We start from the raw sequence: 17,194 nt of genomic DNA on the forward strand, positions 1-17,194 counted from the left end.
CGGGTTCGATTCCCGACGATTATGGTCACACACGTCTTTCTTCTCTTTCTCAGACTCTTCCTGACTTTTCTTTCATTCTCCTGGGTGGTTACCAACAGCCAGTGCATGCCGGAGTATGTGGTGTGATGTGTGTGCGGGGAAAAAAAAATGAAAAAAGACCAAAAATAGGGATTCACTGGCCAGAAAATGTCACTCCAAATAGCTGTATGGTGTAGACCAGGCTGAATAGTGACGGTCAATTCTTCAGCCTTGCAAGCTGTTGAATTGTGTAATCCCAGCACAAGTTGCTATGGCTTCTGCCGTAGCATTGCTATCATCGCCTCCGGCGATGGGCGTCAAAGGTCAGGTCAGGTGGAAGGAAACCTTGTCAGTAGGGGTGAAGAAGAGAAAACAACTATTTTTTGTGACCATAATTATTATGCTCTGGGAATGGTTTCTTTAATAGAACTTTTAAACTCGACTGCAAGTGTGTTGAGTTTTCCCAGATTGCATACTGTCCCCATTCTCTCAGCTTTATTCCCGTAGCTATGCAGAAGACGTTACTTCAGTAACGTCTGGCGCTAGCCAGGGTCCACACAGCTTTAATTCCCGTAGCTATGCAGAAGACGTTACTTCAGTAACGTCTGGCGCTAGCCAGGGTCCACACAGTTTTAATTTGGTGTTTGTTTGTTTGTTTGTTTGTTTATTTGTTTGTTTGTTTGTTTGTGTCACGCCTCGCGTTATCCCGTATCTGTCCCGTACTGTACCGTACCAGCAAAGACAGCTGGCCACAATATTTTTGTTTGTTTGTGCCATCGATATGCCTAGCGCTATCCCGTACCTGTCCCGTACCATCAAGAGTACGGTACCATCAAGAGAATGAGTATATATGCGAAGTGTATCGGGGGAATGCATTCAGTGCAGTAACATTTTCTGTGGGTTTGTGTGCGAGGCCGAGATCCCACTAGCAGGCTGGCTGGGCCGCCTGTCGACCAGCCCGGGAATCGCATGTAGGCCGATAGCATAATAATTATAACGTATATACAGTCATTTAGATCTATAGCAGGGAGTCATATTATGTAAACGACTCCCTGCTGTATGGGGAGATTTTCTGAAGAAAAAAACGAAGTAGGGAGACGAGTAAATGCAATCAGAATGGATGTTAGTTGCCGTCAGTATAATAATAATAATAATAATAAAAGGGTTTGCTCCCCACACCGGAGCTCGCGCTGTGTGTGGGGAGCAAACCCTTTTCTTACAAATCATCGCCGAGGTCGCAACCACTACTTAATAATAATAATAATAATAATAAGAATAAGAAGAAGAAGAAGAACGCCCGTGATCGGCAGAGTCAGCGCCGGTCCCAGGAAACGTCAGGACAGACATCCCGTCGACTCCAGAACGCTCGTGATCGGCAAAGTCAGCGCCGGTCCCATAGCTATGCAAAAGACGTTACTTGTACTTCAGTATCTCATTGAAACGTTTTTGCAATACAATGATGTAGCTAATCAAAGGAAAAAGCATTTCCATCAGTTCTAACAACATGCACGATGAGCTAGGCAACAAAGCATAGCGCAGGGCCCTGAGCTTCCAAGCTCTCTCGTTTGGTATTTGTGTGTTTGTTTGTTTGTGTCACGCCTGGCGCTATCCCGTATCTGACGGCAAAAAATCATAGGGATGTTATAAATTTTTCAATTCTCCTATTTTTTTTTCAGGCATATCCTGGGATTCGAACCCGCACTATCGCCCTACATGCATTCCCCCATACACTTTGCATTCATACCCATTCTTCCAAGTTGCTTCACGTTATGATCTTGCGTTTGAAAGCCCTATTTGAATATTGCGGGCATATGTGGCCAGCTGTGTTTGATGGTACGGTACGGAAGACGGTGTCGTATTACCCTCGATCGTACCTGTCCCGTACCTCTCCCTACCGTACCGTACCATCAAAGACGGCTGGCCACAATGCATATTCAAATAGGGCTTTCAAATGCAAGATCATAATGTGAAGCAACTTGGAAGAATTAGTATGTATGCGAAGTGTATCGGGGGATGCATGCAGGGCGCGATATAGCGGGTTCGAATCCCAGGTTATGTCTTAAAAAAAGGAATTTTTTAAAGAATTTATAACATCCCTATGCTTTTTTTTGTCTAGGTCATCAAGGCAAAAAAGCATAGCGTAGGGCCCTGAGCTTCCAAGCTCTCTCGTTTCCGTGGAGTGCTATACTAGCACTTGGCGTGGCCAGATGCAACATGTGTGTGTGTGTGTGTGTGTGTGTGTGTGTGTGTGTGTGTGTGTGCGTGTACGTGCGTGTGTATGCGCGCGCGTGCGTGTGTGTGTATGTGTATGCGTTGGTGTGTATGTGTATGCACATGGGTCCATGTGTTTACATCCTCCTCTGCGCTGCACAGGGGCACGGTACGTTGCTGCGGTCAGTTATGGCTGCTCATCGCCAGCCCACCATGGCGACCCCTGCCAGTCTCGTACAGTACCGTTTGGCGTCGGGAAGGTCCCGTCTTCCTGTCAACACGGTAAGTTTACGATGTGGATATGCACAGTGTGTGTGTGTGTGTGCGTGCGTGCATGCGTGCGTGCGTGTGTGTGTGTGTGTGTGTGTGTGTGTGTGTGTGTGTGAGGGTCCTGTTGAATGGTGTAATCCCAGCACAAGTTGCTATGTCTAACATAGCTGTTCGCTATCATTGCTTCTGCGATGGGCAGGTCTGAGGTCTGAGGTGAGGGTCCCATATGGTGCAGTGGTATGTGCAGTCGATTTCCAATCGAGAGTTTGCGGGTTCAATTCCCGACGATTATGGTCGCACACGTCTTTCTTCTCTTTCTCATTCTCCTAGCTCTTCTTTCATTCTCCTGGGTGGTTACGAACAGCCAGTGTATGCCGGAGTATGTGGTGTGGCGTGTGTGTGTCGATAAAGAAAAAAAGAAGTAAAGAAATGAAAAAATGAAAAACAGGGATTCACTGGCCAGAAAAAGCCACTTCATTCAGCTGTGTGCATGTGGTGGATACCAGGCTAAAATTAGTGGCGGTCAATTCATCAGCCTTGCAAGCTGTTGAATGGTGTAATCCCAGCACAAGTTGCCTAACATAGCTGTTCGCTATCATTGCTCCTGCGATGGGCAGGTCTGAGGTGTGTGTGTGTGTGTGTGTGTGTGCGTGTGTGTGTGTACGTTTGTGTGTGTGTGTGTGTGTGCGCGCGCGCGCGCGCATATGTGTGTGCGCGTGTGTGCATGTTTGTTGCGTGTGATCTACTACTGTAAAACGACAAACTTTCGCGGCGGCTAAATTTAGCGTTTTGGCAAACTGGACCAGTTAGCGGCGATTAATTTTAGCGATTTTTACCTTCCACTGAAAATGTTCAAGTGTTTTATTTTACGAAGCCTCGGAGTGCTGGGACGCAGAGTGCATGAAGAATGAGAGAAGAAATCAAAGAATGAAAGAAGGAATCAAAGAATGTAAGAGGGAATCAAGGAATCAAAGATAATCATAAGGTGAGTACTAGTACTGGGAGAAAGGATGGTGTTTTCGAAGAGGGATCATCAGAAGACTTTCTCTTCGAACTGCTGAGCCACTGCGATTATTATGGTGATAACATTCAGAAGACTTCTTGGAGCAGTACAACACTAAAATCTACGCAACAGCAAGCTGGCCAAACACTCCAACAAGTTCAACAACACTTTCCACAACACTGAGACATTCTCCAGTCGACCGTTTTATTCTCTTCTGGTTCAAGTCGCCGTACTCCAACGACAACTAGCAAGACTAGTGTTGGTACGTAACTAATTACTTGCAACAGCTGCGCGCTTTGGACTGTAGCCGTGCAAGCATCGATCAGCGCTGTGAATGTACAGACAGTCCTGAGTCTGTGCAGTGCATGTACAGACATCGACAGTGCACGATCGATCATCCACACATCGCGTAGTACATGATTGTACAAATTTCATATTCGCGTGTCAAACTTTCGCGATTCGGCCCTGCTCGCGAAAGTCGCGAAAGTTAATCGCTCGCGAAAGGTTGTCGTACACTAAAAAAATTCACGGTTCGCGTGAGACTCGGTTTCTCTATATAGAGGCCGAGTTTTCCGCATCCGTAGGAACGCCACCACCCTTCAAGGGTCAAGGCGCAGATGCAGCTCCTAAAGCGGTGGGAGGTGAGTGGATCAGCTCACCAGCATGTGGTCAAAGATCGAAAATCCCATTCACTGCATTGCCATCAAGGTGCACTACAATTGTAGACCCTCCTTATGCGGACCCCTCTCTAAACCCGGCACCTTTCTGTGTGTGTGTGTGTGTGTGTGTGTGTGTGTGTGTGTGTGTGTGCGTGTGTGTGTGTGTGCGTGCATGCGTGCGTGCGTGTGTGTGTGTGTGTGTGTGTGTGTGAAAAAATGGAAAAAAAGAATGAAAAATGAAAAATAGGGATTCACTGACCAGAAAAAGCCACTTCAATCAGCTGTGTGGTGGAAACCAGGCTAAAATTAGTGGCAGTCAATTCATCAGCCTTGCAAGCTGTTGAATGGTGTAACCCCAGCACAAGTTGCTATGTCTAACATAGCTGTTCGCTATCATCGCTTCTGCGATGGGCGTGTGTGTGTGTCTGTGTGTGTGTGTATGTGTGTGTGTGTGAGGTGCAGAAAGGCAAAACAAAGGATTGAAATCAGTTCTTTTTCTCTTGTTACATGTCTCTCGATCTTTATTTAGATTATCAACTTTGTTCCCCATCGGTATGAGTACATTGTTGAACGGTTTGGCAAGTTTCACAAGAAATGTGATTCGGTAAGTTTCTAGTTTCGGGCCGTACGCACATACAATGCTGGCAACTGAAATCCGACCCCTGAGCGGTGCGCTCACATCGCAAAGACCCAACACGGGATTGTAAAACTACGAAGTAGAGACCGCTAGAAGGTGAACGCGCCGCTCAGGGGTCGGATTTCAGTTGCCAGCACTGTACTTGTTCAGTGCTGTACTCACCGAAATCCTATTGTGCGCGTCAGCACAGTGCTGGGTACTGTGCATCTTCAGGTCTGCCAACACTGCACGGCTGTTTTTTTGTGCGATTTCACGCCACTTAACAATATGGCCGCCGAAAGTCTCGATTGGGCTTCAATGGCAAGAAAATTTGAATTTTCAAATCGTCAGAACACGAGTAGGCCATGGTTTCCCCTGGATATTGGAGACTAGTCAGCCCGGACAGCCCGGGGAACACGCTGATCATCTGCGTCTTGTTTCAAGCTTTCCGCTCGTACCTCACATGACTGCCTTTCCTTCAAGAAACATTTGTTCTGTGTCGTGCGACTTTGGCTTCGTTCTGGAATACTCCTTTTGTCGTCGCTGACAAACTCGGCTCCGAGAAGCCCTTCCCGATTTTTTCCCAGCTTAGATCGATTTTTTCCCAGGTATAGGACTATCCTCTGGTTGTCTTCCCCAAGTGTCATTAGAATACGCGCGTGAACTTCTAAATGCGCGCGACGAGTCAGGAGCCTGTTTTCTCTTGATTTGGAAGACAAAATGGTGTGGCGCTTTAGTTGCTGTTGAGTGTAGAAGGCTGCTTCCTGCTGTAAATTGCTTAGTCGGCATGTGGGATATTATAGAAGAAGACAGCAGCCGGCCAAGTGAGCTTGAAATTGTGATATCTACCCTATTGTGCGTTGAACGATTACGAAATGTCTAACTTGAATGTTGTACACGCGAGCACGCCATGCAGAGGCTGACAATCACTGGCGAAATCAATCTCCAGACTGCCAGGAGTACTTCGCGCAAGTTTGAAGTGGAAAGACAGCTAACTGGGCAGGCCAGGACGCCTTTCCACCTTCTTTCTCTCTCAAATTGCCGAAAAGTCGAGTATCTCGCTCGAGTGCTTTCAATTCTCTTGGTTTCGCGTCCCAAATCGTGGAACCACGCGAGGATCGACATGAGTTTCTTGCAAAAACGCAAACTCATCGCGTATTTGTACTATTCGCACAATGTTACATAAATCGCACCGAACGACGCCATATTGATAAGTGCCTGCACGTGAACAGCCGTGACTGGGCTGTGCACGGGTGCGGGTGCTAGTGTTATTAGAGAGGTTCTGCTATACGTGAAACGTAGAGAAATCACGTAGAGAGCAAGTGTCTGGGTTAGAGTCTACGGCTTCGCATGTTTTGGGTCCAGATTTCTACGTGTAGATGAGGTTCTCTACGTTGTGGCACACGCAAAGAAAATGCGTACGGAGCTGCTGGGCCCTGGGTATCATTCGAATGCAGGCAGAAAACTGCCAAATATGGAAGGGGAAATTCCCAGTACACATTCCACGTGACTACTCTACGTGAAACGTAGAGCAGAACAGGATTTCTTTACGTTACGGGAACGTGAAGAGAGTTCGCGTGATTCTTTGCGTCGCGTTCCCGAAACGTAGAGCAGTACTTCACTATTGTTCATCGTCACGGGATCAGATTTCACTGAGTGTGACCATAGAATGTTCTCTCAAGTTGTTTCCTGGCACCCCTGGGTCCACTAGTTCCTGTAGGTGTTTGTCGTTGTACTGTGTGTGTGTGTATGTGTGTATTGTATTTTATACCCTCTTGTCTCATTTCTTACCTCCTCTTTCTTTCGTTTTTTTTCCTTTTCGTGTCTCCCCTTGTGCATACTGTTTCTTCGCTCGATATATCACTTATTTTTCATCAACAACCACACCACGGCTGCGCTCTCCGGCGGACCTCGACAAGTTGCCACAGCACACCACCAACAAAGCGACACATCCGTTGGTATTGAATTCTGAATTCCTTCAGTTGTGGTGTGGTGGTTGATGATCTGTACAGGGCCTAATGCTGCTGCTCACCCATGGAGGTCAAGAACCACTTTCTGTCCGATTTTGTTCAAATTTTCTGGGTTGAAGCATCATGAGGGAAAGCCGTTAATCCTAAATTTTTGCTGGTGTGCAATGAATCCTTCTCTATATTTGGGGCCTGTGAAAACCACACCCATACGTTTGCATTTATGTCACGAAATAAGAGAAACACCTACTTTTACAAACAGGAGTTCACTTTTCATTTGTTTCTAGGAGGCAGACTTGTACTAAACTATGATATAAGTGCATTTCAATTCTCTTTCTGGAATTCAGGCCCACTATAATCACACACTGTTGAGGCAAATCCACTGGAATCAATTACGAGAGAGGATCATTTCTTCGCATATTTCTCTAAACAGTGGGTGAATGAGTCCAATGACCTAACACAACATCATTTTGACATAACTTTATGATAATTACTGACATTACATGAAGCAACAGATGAAGGTTGGAGGCACTGTATTGTGTCGAATACAAACCTGTCTCTTTCTTAGAGAACGCCTTGTTTGGACTACTTTGAGGGGCCATAACCCCTCCAAAGTGCCCAAATTCATACCCTAGTTAGTATAGTAGTATATTGATTTTCTCATTCAGTACACCCATAGCATTGCAAGAAAAGGTGTCAAACTGGTGAATTTTCGGAAAAAGTATTTCGGCATGAGCTACCGTATTTCCCCGATTGTAAGTCGCACCTTTTTACACTAAACTTCAAGGGCAAAGAATGGGGTGCGACTTACAATCGAGTGTGACTTCTTACTTATGTGAATGCATTGAGACGATTTGGTTCGGACGTGAGAATGGGCTGCGACTTATAATCAAGTGCGACTTATATTCGGGGAAATACGGTACCTTAAATGATTACCACCCTTGCGATGCTCTTTATCCATGCATTTCATTGGGTTCCGGTTGCTTGTATTTCACACAGAATGCACGAAAACTGGTCTGCGAAAAGTCGTGTGTCATTGAGTCCTGATGATGGCAGTAAAAGAAAAAGAGATTTACTGTAAACTTCCTACTGTTTGCTTGAACCATCGTGAAATCAAACTTAAACAGTGGGTGTGGTATGTATAGCCGCAGTGCTGCCATCGTAAAGTTGCTGGTTCTGAGAGATAGCAAAAATTTAGTGGCGTGAATATTGGGCGGTTTACAGAGCATGGTTAGTTTTTCTTGCCGCGATTAGCTTCTTGTGTTCTAGAAAGTTGACCGCCTATTCAATAATTGTTTGTTTTGCAATGCATACAGGGTATCAACGTTCTCCTGCCATTCTTCGACCACATCTCCTACGTGCAGAGTATGAAGGAAATTGCTGTAGAGATACCGTCTCAGACTGCCATCACAACAGGTACACTGCCTGCTACTGTCAAAAAGTGGAATTATATGGAATTATATGGAATTATATGGAATTATATGGAATTATTCGTCTGGAATTTAATTTCTTCTTTTCGTCCCAGGAGCTTTTGGACTAAGTCAAATGCCGGACTAATTTCGATTTAATATTTGTCCTGCTTTTCAATACACTCTTTGGGCGAAACTGAAAGCCGGACGAACTCCCTTTCTTTGGAGTTGGACGAAATTATAGACTGACGAAATTTTGTGAGTGTCCAGTATACTCAGTTTGGATGCATCCTCCCAGTTGGTGTGCGTTCGCGCTTGTTTGCTCGTGTGCACATGCGTGCGGGTGCGTGTGTGCGTGCTTGTGCGCGCGCGCGTGCTTGTGCGCGCGCACGCGTGTATGTGTGTGTGTGTGTGCGTGTATGTGTGTGTGCGTACGCGTGTGTGCGTATATGGATGCGTGTTAAGCATTGGATTCCCGCCATTTCGTATTGCATTGACAGCCCGCTGCGCAACCGCACAAATTACTACACGGATCCAGCTCTGTGCGTGTCCACTGTTCCTGTTTCTAATAAGCGACGCGGAGACAATAGCTTTGCTTGTTTCTGTTTCTGTTTGCGCAGACAATGTGACCATACACATTGATGGTGTTCTGTACTACAAGGTGGTGGACTCGGTTAAAGCATCGTACGGTGTGGAAGATGCCAAGTTTGCCATATCGCAGCTTGCTCAGACGACGATGAGATCTGAGTTGGGTGAGTGCCGCCCTCGGTCATTTCGTGCAGAGTATACCAGTCTGGTGTAGTGTAGTTCAGTTTGGTGTGGGGTGTTGTGGTGTGTGTGTGCGTGGTGTGCGTGGTGTGGTGTGCGTGGTGTGCGTGTGGTGTGGTGTGCGTGGCGTGCGTGTGGTGTGGTGTCAACCGACACTGTACAACTACATGTACTGTGAAGTACCGCGAGAGCGCCTCACCTTGATTTTACAGCCAGGAAAAGGAAATCGTATGGCAGAATGCAACGAAGTTTGTACGGTGTGAGAACCTTAGTGTACCAAGGTCACACTTAGCAGGTTTTTGTGTGGAGTTCGTGTCCGCCCGAAGGTAAATTTGAGTACGGATTAACTGCACGACGTGCAATGTGTGTACAATGTTCGTATCGTATGACCTACAGACAGGATACCACCTCCACAATACGACCACGAAAGGATGAGATGGCGGGGCGCTCTCGCAGTACTCTACCGTACATGCATGCAATTTTCGTCGTCCGGCATAGCAAGCTGCGTTCATTTCAGAGGGAGCTAGGAAGGGGTCCGAGTACGAAATGAACGATGTTCGTTTCAGGGACGACGGAACAACGTTTGCGACGCCCCTTTACAGTGTTAGTGCCTGACTGGCAGTGTGCCGGTTGGGGACATGCTGCTTGGCCGCGCTGACTTCTAAGCGTTTGTGCTGTGATGTGTTTGACTATTGACCGTCATTGGTGCTGTCCAGGTCGCATGAATCTTGACACCATCTTCCAGGAGCGCTCTCAGCTCAATACTGCTATTGTTGGTGAGTGCTGCTTGTAGAGCTGCTCTGTCTTGCTTCACACTGCGTGTAGAGCACCACCACACTCCATTACTCACCCCAGTGTCTGGAGATATGTGGATTTTTGTAGAAACAAAAAGAGAAATAGAAACTGGTTGAGAGACCCACTGGTGTCGGCGGCCACTTTTCTTTGTCAGAAAATGTTGTTGTTGACTTTGTTTTAAAATGGAGTTCCAAAACAGGCTTAACCCTACTAACAATGGCTTAACCCTACTAACACAGGCTTAACCCTACTAACAATGGAGTTCCAAAACAGGCTTAACCCTACTAACAATGGCTTAACCCTACTAACACAGGCTTAACCCTACTAACAATGGCCCCACTGGTGAAAAAGAAAAGAAGAACAAGAAAGAACAAGTACTGGAAAGCGGGAAATAAAATAAGCACACAAGCCGAAAATGTGTCGGTTGTGCAGGGGACACCCAAGGCTTTCAGACAACACCCTGCGTTCAGACAAGGCCATGCTTTGTAAATACCAAATGCAAAATGTTTTGCAAAATCTGATAAGAAATTGGATGGATCGGGACTATCACTGAAGCAGAGCAATGGAATTGTCTAGTTGGGACAGTGACCATTTGATTAAGCAGTACCGTATTTCCGCAGTATAAGCTGCACTGGAGTATAATGGCCCTTACACACTACGTACATGTAAAACGCAACTAACTTGAGCATACGTTGCGTATGCGCCAGCCTGATCAAGTGCAGTTGCACACTGACATGTGATCTGCTTTTTACGTATTCATTGCCATGGTAACCTTGTGGTGGCGGGAAATTCAACAAGAAAATGTGGTGCAGTTCGGATGAACAGTTCTGCTCTCAGAACGAGTGCTGTGTGTTCTTCTTCGATTTTGTTCTGCATCTTTCGTGTTGGAGCCATGCCCATGGACCTCAGGTTGACTCCGGCAAGGAGAAAGCGGCGACGTAAAATTGTTGCCGCCATGATGTTGCAGGACCTGCAGAAGCCAGTGCATCTGATGGCGGTCCTGTTCTTGATATTTTCAAGATGACTGATCACAGTTGCTCAAATCTCATGGTCACGACGATGTTCAGCATGCTGTTGTGGAATGGTACCGTCAAATACAGAATTGGTCGCAACTTACGGACAGCTCACCCTGAGAACGAGTTTGGAATGCCTTGTGGATTTTGGGAGAAGGAGGTTTTGGGGACATGGGAGCGTGCCAAACTTCAATCTATCGACTGGTGGAGGACTGCGTGGATTGCGAATTTTCGCATGAACATTTAGCTTTCTTCTCCAGAGGTATCGCCACCTGATCGTGAAGCAAACAACGCATCTGAGACGAACCATTTCCCCTGGCAAGCGCCTGGCTATTCTATTGTACTACAGTCAGACCTCGTTTATCCGGTCCTCTTTTATCCGGATCCCTCACCATCCGGAAGAAAATCGTTGGTTACCGATTTACAGCATATGCCATGCATACATACAGTGTGTGTGTTCGATTATCCGGTTCCCTCGCCTATCCGGATATTTTTGTGGGAAACGCTTGTGTGCGATTATGCGAGGTCTGACTGTACCTCGGCCAGGGTGAAACGTTCTCAGAGATTGGTGCACTGTTTCACGTAGGAACGCCTACTGCCAGGGCCATTGTGCATGAGTTGGTTGAGTCCTTGGTTGCGCCACTGACTGCAGACAGCATAGTATTTCCAGTCGGTGAGCAACTGCAGCGCACAATGAGACGCTTCAAAGAAATGAGCACGTTGCCTCTATGCTGTGGTGCTGTTGACGGCACATTTATCCGCATTTTGAAACCAGAAGATTACGGAGATTCGTATTGGTGCTATAAGCAGCATTCGGCTATTCTTCTCCTGGCATGTGTGGACTCCAGAGGCCTGTTCACATTTTTGGATATTGGCGCACCTGGAAGTGTTGGTGATGCCGTTGTATTCAATGGCAGTGCTCTGAAGGCCAAGCTGATTGCTGGAGAATGGGGAAACTTTGCGACGTGGCAATGCAATGGCAAGACTGTGAGGCCGTTTGTGGTTGGAGAGAGTGCCTTTGCATTGAGTCCAGTTCTGATGAAAATCATCGCTGGAGACAACGTCACTCCCGCTGCATAAAGCTTCAACTACACGCATATTCGAACTAGGCGTGTTGTTGAATGTGCGTTCGGCCGGCTGAAGGAGAGGTTCAACGTGGTGCATGAGACCAACTCCAATGATCCACAGTTTGTGAGCAAGGCAGGTTTAATTTGCTGCGCACTCCACAACATCATTGAGCGACGTCATCTTGGCCACTTGCCGTGCTACCGGAACTATGCACCAACGCCACTGCTTGAGATGCATTCATCATCCGGAGAAGACATGCGGAATGCGTTGGCAACCTTTGTGCATTCACTGTGATGTTCTTAGTTATTTTGTTTGTTGTGGTTTCTTGGGCTATTCATTCACTTTTGTTTATCAATTAAATTTGTTGGTGCAAGTGCAGCGCTATGTGTTTATGATTCCTTTTTCTAATTGTGTATATAGCAATTTGGGGTGCTATTTTCTATTATTATACTGATTGTACAGTAGTACTTTGGAACAAGATGGTGGTCTGACCGTCATGTGCCATTCACGTACCTTGAAAATAGCTTTTTTTATTTATTTTATTTTTTTTTACTAAGGCCACAGCTTCCAATCATGACATGCAAAGCAGCGGTGCAGCATCGCAGGCATGAATCGTGCCGTGTCATTGTGCAGAACAGTCTGGATCATGCTGTGGATAGAATCGAAGACTATAATGATACATGTATGTAGTCGGATGAAAGTTTGTTCTCTTGATGTGCTGTATGTCTTTCACCCTTGTAGTTTTGTTGAAGATCATTTTATTCCTTGATGACAGTCTGTCTGCACTCTAGTTGTGCAGCGAAACACAATTACGTATTTTGGTTGGCTGGCTCGTCCAACTTCAGCAGACATTGCGTGCATTTTTTTCTGAAGGGAGGTGACAATGGGTTTGACACAGAGAAATCTGACATATAATTCCATTGTAATCCGGCATGTTGGCCACGTGCCGAGACCTGGTCTTTATTTCTGAAATGAAGTGAATGAAGATATTCAAAGTAGATCGGGACAGCACTTTCTGCTTGTACACAACCAGCATACCACAATGATCAGTGCCAATTTAGTAGTTGAATTTACAATGCAAACACACTAAGGCAAGAGTCCAAACTGAAGGATATCACCAGCAACTTGTCCATGAAGTAATAGCTATGCCTACCTTCCGAAAGTAACACAATGCAAATTCAAACAGGGTGCAGCGCATGCTTTTAGCTTCGACATGTATATCACAGAAGAGCCAAGGTGGACAGTGGATGCACAAAAAAGCAAAAGTGGAGCATGAACAGGGCGTAGTAGAGCATGTCCATTGCAGCGAAAGACAACACCGGAAAGCAATCGGGAGTATCAAAAAGTCCTTGACAAGAAAAGAAAAACAATATGATACATTGTGTACAGGGTCCAAATTTTACTTGTCGTCATCAAATAGCTTCTTCAGGAAGACCATCTGACTTTGGACAAGTGCTTGCGTATGCTCCCGGTTCTCTCTTACGATGCCTGCAACGAAGCGGTGCTGATTCTCCTGCAGCTTCAACTGTGTGTCAGAAAACCTGTCCACCATGCGCATTCCAACATCCTCGATAGAGGTGACATCAGGTGGTGGAGCACTCGATCTCTTCTTCTTCTTCTTCTTCAATGGTCCAGTGGGCACATCATCGTCTTCGTCCATGTCGTCCTCCAGGATACGCGCTCTGGTTTTCTCACCTGGCCTGTACGTGGGTGTGCATGCTGGCGTTGAACTTGCAGTCGCCCCTGCTGGTGAAGTTACTGCATGGTGTCTCCGACGATATCATTGTCGCTGTCGTCGCCGCTCACTCTCATTGGTGGGCGGGATGCTAACTACGATGATGGCGACAAGGATGAAGACAACAACGATGATGGCGACGATGATGAAGACAACAACAATGACGATGACGACGACGATGACGGCAACGATGATGACGGCCGAGACACTGCACTTGCGTCATGACTAGTGGGTCGTGGTGGGTGTTCATCCGGTATGCCAATGGCACTTTCAGAACGACTGGCCTGTGAGATGAGGCTGCCGCCACCCCTGATAATCGGCGGATCGACATCAGGTATAGACACAGAGGAGATGCTCCTGAGTGGGCCGAATCCAGGCACATGTCTAAATAATGGATGCCACGTCCTGAAGTTGGCCCAGCTTGCATACGCTCCTTCTAGGTCAACCTCTCCAGTCACAGCGCTGCCAGTTGTTGTTGCCGACTGGAGTTTGCGGTACAAATCTTTGGCCTTCGACTTCAGATTATCGATCTTGTAGTGGATTATCTTCCCGTTGAAGTCCACATCAAGACCGATTGACTTTCCATACTTGTTGAGCTCCTCCGCAACTTCTTTTCTTTTTGGGATCTCTTCATCATACTGCCGCTCTTCGTTTTTTGATATATCGCCCACAGCTCCATGAGCTTCGCCTCCATTTCTTTTGTGAACTGGATTTTCGGCATCGTGTCACGCTCAGCAAGCAAACAAGATCGAGTCTACTACGGCTTGAACAACACGAGTTCAAGTACGAGAATTTCAGAAGCAGGCGAATAGTCCGATGGACAGCTGAAATTGAAACACGGAAATCCACACAGCACCAAACAGCAAAAACACCAACAAGAAGTTGAAGTCCGAAAGCGCGGGAAGGCATAAAAGCTAAAAAGCAGCCTTCTACACCCGTCCGAGATCTGAGTAAAACCTTTACAGGAACGCAACAAAAAAGCGGTTTTCTACGTAGTGTGTAAGGGCCCTAAGCCACACTGGAGTATAAGCCACACTGGAGTATAAGCTGCACTGGAGTATAAGCCACACTGGAGTATAAGCCGCACCCCCATTTTTTTGCCTCGCAATACAGACATTTATCCTATTTATCATCGTTAATTTGATCATCGGAGTGTAAGCCGCACCCCCCCCCCTTTTTTGGGGTGAAATTTGAGTGTTCAAAGTGCGGCTTATACTCCGATAAATACAGTGCTTTGAAGGTCCATCATGCTTATATTGGAGATTGCATTAGAAGCTCTTTGAACGCAAGCACATGGTGCCCATGTATTGGAGACTGTGCTTGTACGAGTTCAAGATCTGCACCGTTCAGCTCGAGAAAGGAAATCTCCTCACCAGGACCGATGCTGGCTCAACAGCAACATCCCTACCGGTACTTGATCCGGCAATTCATTGATCCGGCAATTCATTGGTCCGGCAATTCATTGATCCGGCAATTCATTACATGTACTAGTAGTGTGTGTTTGGTAGACTAGTGTTTGGATAAAAACAGGTGTTTTCTCCGGCTCCGAAAGGTTCATCTTGTTCTACTGTCGTGGACATGGAAATCCGGTCGAATGACGCGGGGCCGGCGCCCCCAGTGCATACAGAACGTTGTATGAAGAGCACGTGTTGATCGTATGTATTATCCTCACGGCTGCATAGCCAGCGCCTTGGGCCGCTTGACTTCCGACCGGATTTCCATGTCCACGACATTAGGTTTACTGTGCTGACCGTGCACTCATTCTATTACTGTGCCACGATGCCTCGAGGGAGATGTTATTCATAGTCTTGTGTGTGTGTGTGTGTGTGCGCACGCCCTCGTGCGTACATATTACTGTGTGTGTGTGTGTGTGTGTGTGTGTGTGCCCGCATGCGTGCGTATGTATGCATCATTACAATCGCGCGCACGCGCGCGTGCGTGCCTGATTTGCCCAACAGAGGCCATCAATCATGCTTCCAACGACTGGGGCATACAATGCATGCGTTACGAAATCCGTAAGTCACTATCTGTGTGCCTGCCTCTGTGTGCCTGCCTCTGTGTGCCTGGCTTCTGTTTGTCTGGCTTCTGTTTGTCTGCCTTCTGTGTACCTGCCTTCTGTGTGCCTGGCTTCTGCGTGTCTGCCTTTTGTGTGCCTGGCTGGCTGTTTAAATTTCTGGCCGGCTGTCTGGCTGTATGGGAGAGAGACTGATCATGGTTAGCGAACTCCGTGCTGTTATTCAAGAGATATTTTGATTAGATCCTGTGCTTTTAGAGCCACTTGACTAAATCCTCCACCTGTCACCACCACCAGCATGTCCATGTCCTTTGCTGTGCTGGTGTATTTCTGCTTCATGCATTGGTTCGGTTAAGAGCGCATGGTGGTGACGGGTGGGGGACATAGTAAAGTGGTATATGGCCGAACTCTGTCGCAATATTTTATAGCCTTTAGAGCCTCCTAGGGGCCCTTAGGTCCAAGGTTACCAATACTATTTTCAAAACGAAATGTTTTCGTTTGGGGGTGGGTGTGTTTTAGGAGTTTTGTTTTCAAAATAATTATTGAATGTACATGGAGAATTCCCAGTTACTGCTGGGTGCCGAAGACTGAAATCAATATTTTGTTGGACTGCGTTTTGCCCGCAAAAAGGGTGGGTGGGGTTGAACAATACTAAAACTTTTCTTTTCGCAAACACAATCGGTAACCCCAGATAGCCCCTTATTTATGTAAATTCTTGTGAATTATCTCTTGTTTACTCGTTGTGTGCATTGTGAATTTGTGACCATGACAGGTGATATTTCACTACCCACCAAAGTCAAGGAAGCGATGCAGGTCCAGGTGGAAGCTGAACGCATGAAGCGTGCACGCGTGCTCGAGTCTGAAGGTATGGCGGCCACACCAAGTACCTTTAGCATCTCTCTTTCGCTTTCTGTGTGTGTGTGTGTGCATGTGTGTGCGTGTGTGCGTGTGTGTGTGTGTGTGTGTGTGTGTGTGTGTGTGTGTCACTTCAATCAGCTGTGTGGTGGATACCAGGCTAACATTAGTGGCGGTCAATACATCAGCCTTGCAACCTGTTGAATAGTGTAATCCCAGCACAAGTTGCTATGTCTAACATAGCTGTTCGCTATCATCACTTCCGCGATGGGCAGGTCTGAGGTGTGTGTGTGTGTGTGTGTGTGTGTCTGTGTGTCTGTGATACCAGGCTAAAAATAGTGGCGGTCAATTCATCAGCCTTGCAAGCTGTTGAATGGTGTAATCCCAGCACAAGTTGCTATGTCTAACATAGTTGTTCGCTATCATCGCTTCCGCGATGGGCATGTCTGAGGTCTGAGGTCTGTGTGTGTGTCTGTCTGTCTGTGCATGCGCGCGCAAACTGTTGAATGGTGTAATACCAGCAAAAGTTGCTATGTCTAACATAGCTGTTCGCTATCATCGCTTCCGCGATGGGCAGGTCTGAGTCTCAGTGTGTGCACACGCGTGGGTGTGTTTGTGTGGGTGTGTGTGTGTGTGTCTCTCTCTCTCTCTCTCCTTCCCTCTCTCTCTCTCTCTCTCTCTCTCTCTCTCTCTCTCTCTCTCTCTCTCTCTCTCTCTCTCTCTCTCTCTCTCTCTCTCTCTCTCTCTCTCTCTCCCTCCCTCCCCCCTCCCTCCTCCCTCTCTCTCTCTCTCT

At 46.8% G+C, this 17,194-nt stretch overlaps 1 protein-coding gene across 1 annotated transcript in view; it reads left to right on the top strand.

Annotated features, from left to right (window-relative positions):
* The window catches only part of LOC135819158 (stomatin-like protein stl-1), a 32,214-nt gene that overhangs the window by 1,238 nt on the left and 13,782 nt on the right, over positions 1-17,194 (top strand). The window contains exons 2-8 of the mRNA XM_065332318.1: positions 2,392-2,511; positions 4,691-4,765; positions 8,061-8,160; positions 8,774-8,905; positions 9,638-9,697; positions 15,491-15,547; positions 16,319-16,411. Coding sequence (XP_065188390.1) covers positions 2,392-2,511; positions 4,691-4,765; positions 8,061-8,160; positions 8,774-8,905; positions 9,638-9,697; positions 15,491-15,547; positions 16,319-16,411 — 637 coding nt within the window. The remainder of the gene's footprint in view (positions 1-2,391; positions 2,512-4,690; positions 4,766-8,060; positions 8,161-8,773; positions 8,906-9,637; positions 9,698-15,490; positions 15,548-16,318; positions 16,412-17,194) is intronic.

Source organism: Sycon ciliatum, chromosome 6, assembly GCF_964019385.1.
Source record: "Sycon ciliatum chromosome 6, ocSycCili1.1, whole genome shotgun sequence".
Lineage (NCBI taxonomy): Eukaryota > Metazoa > Porifera > Calcarea > Leucosolenida > Sycettidae > Sycon > Sycon ciliatum.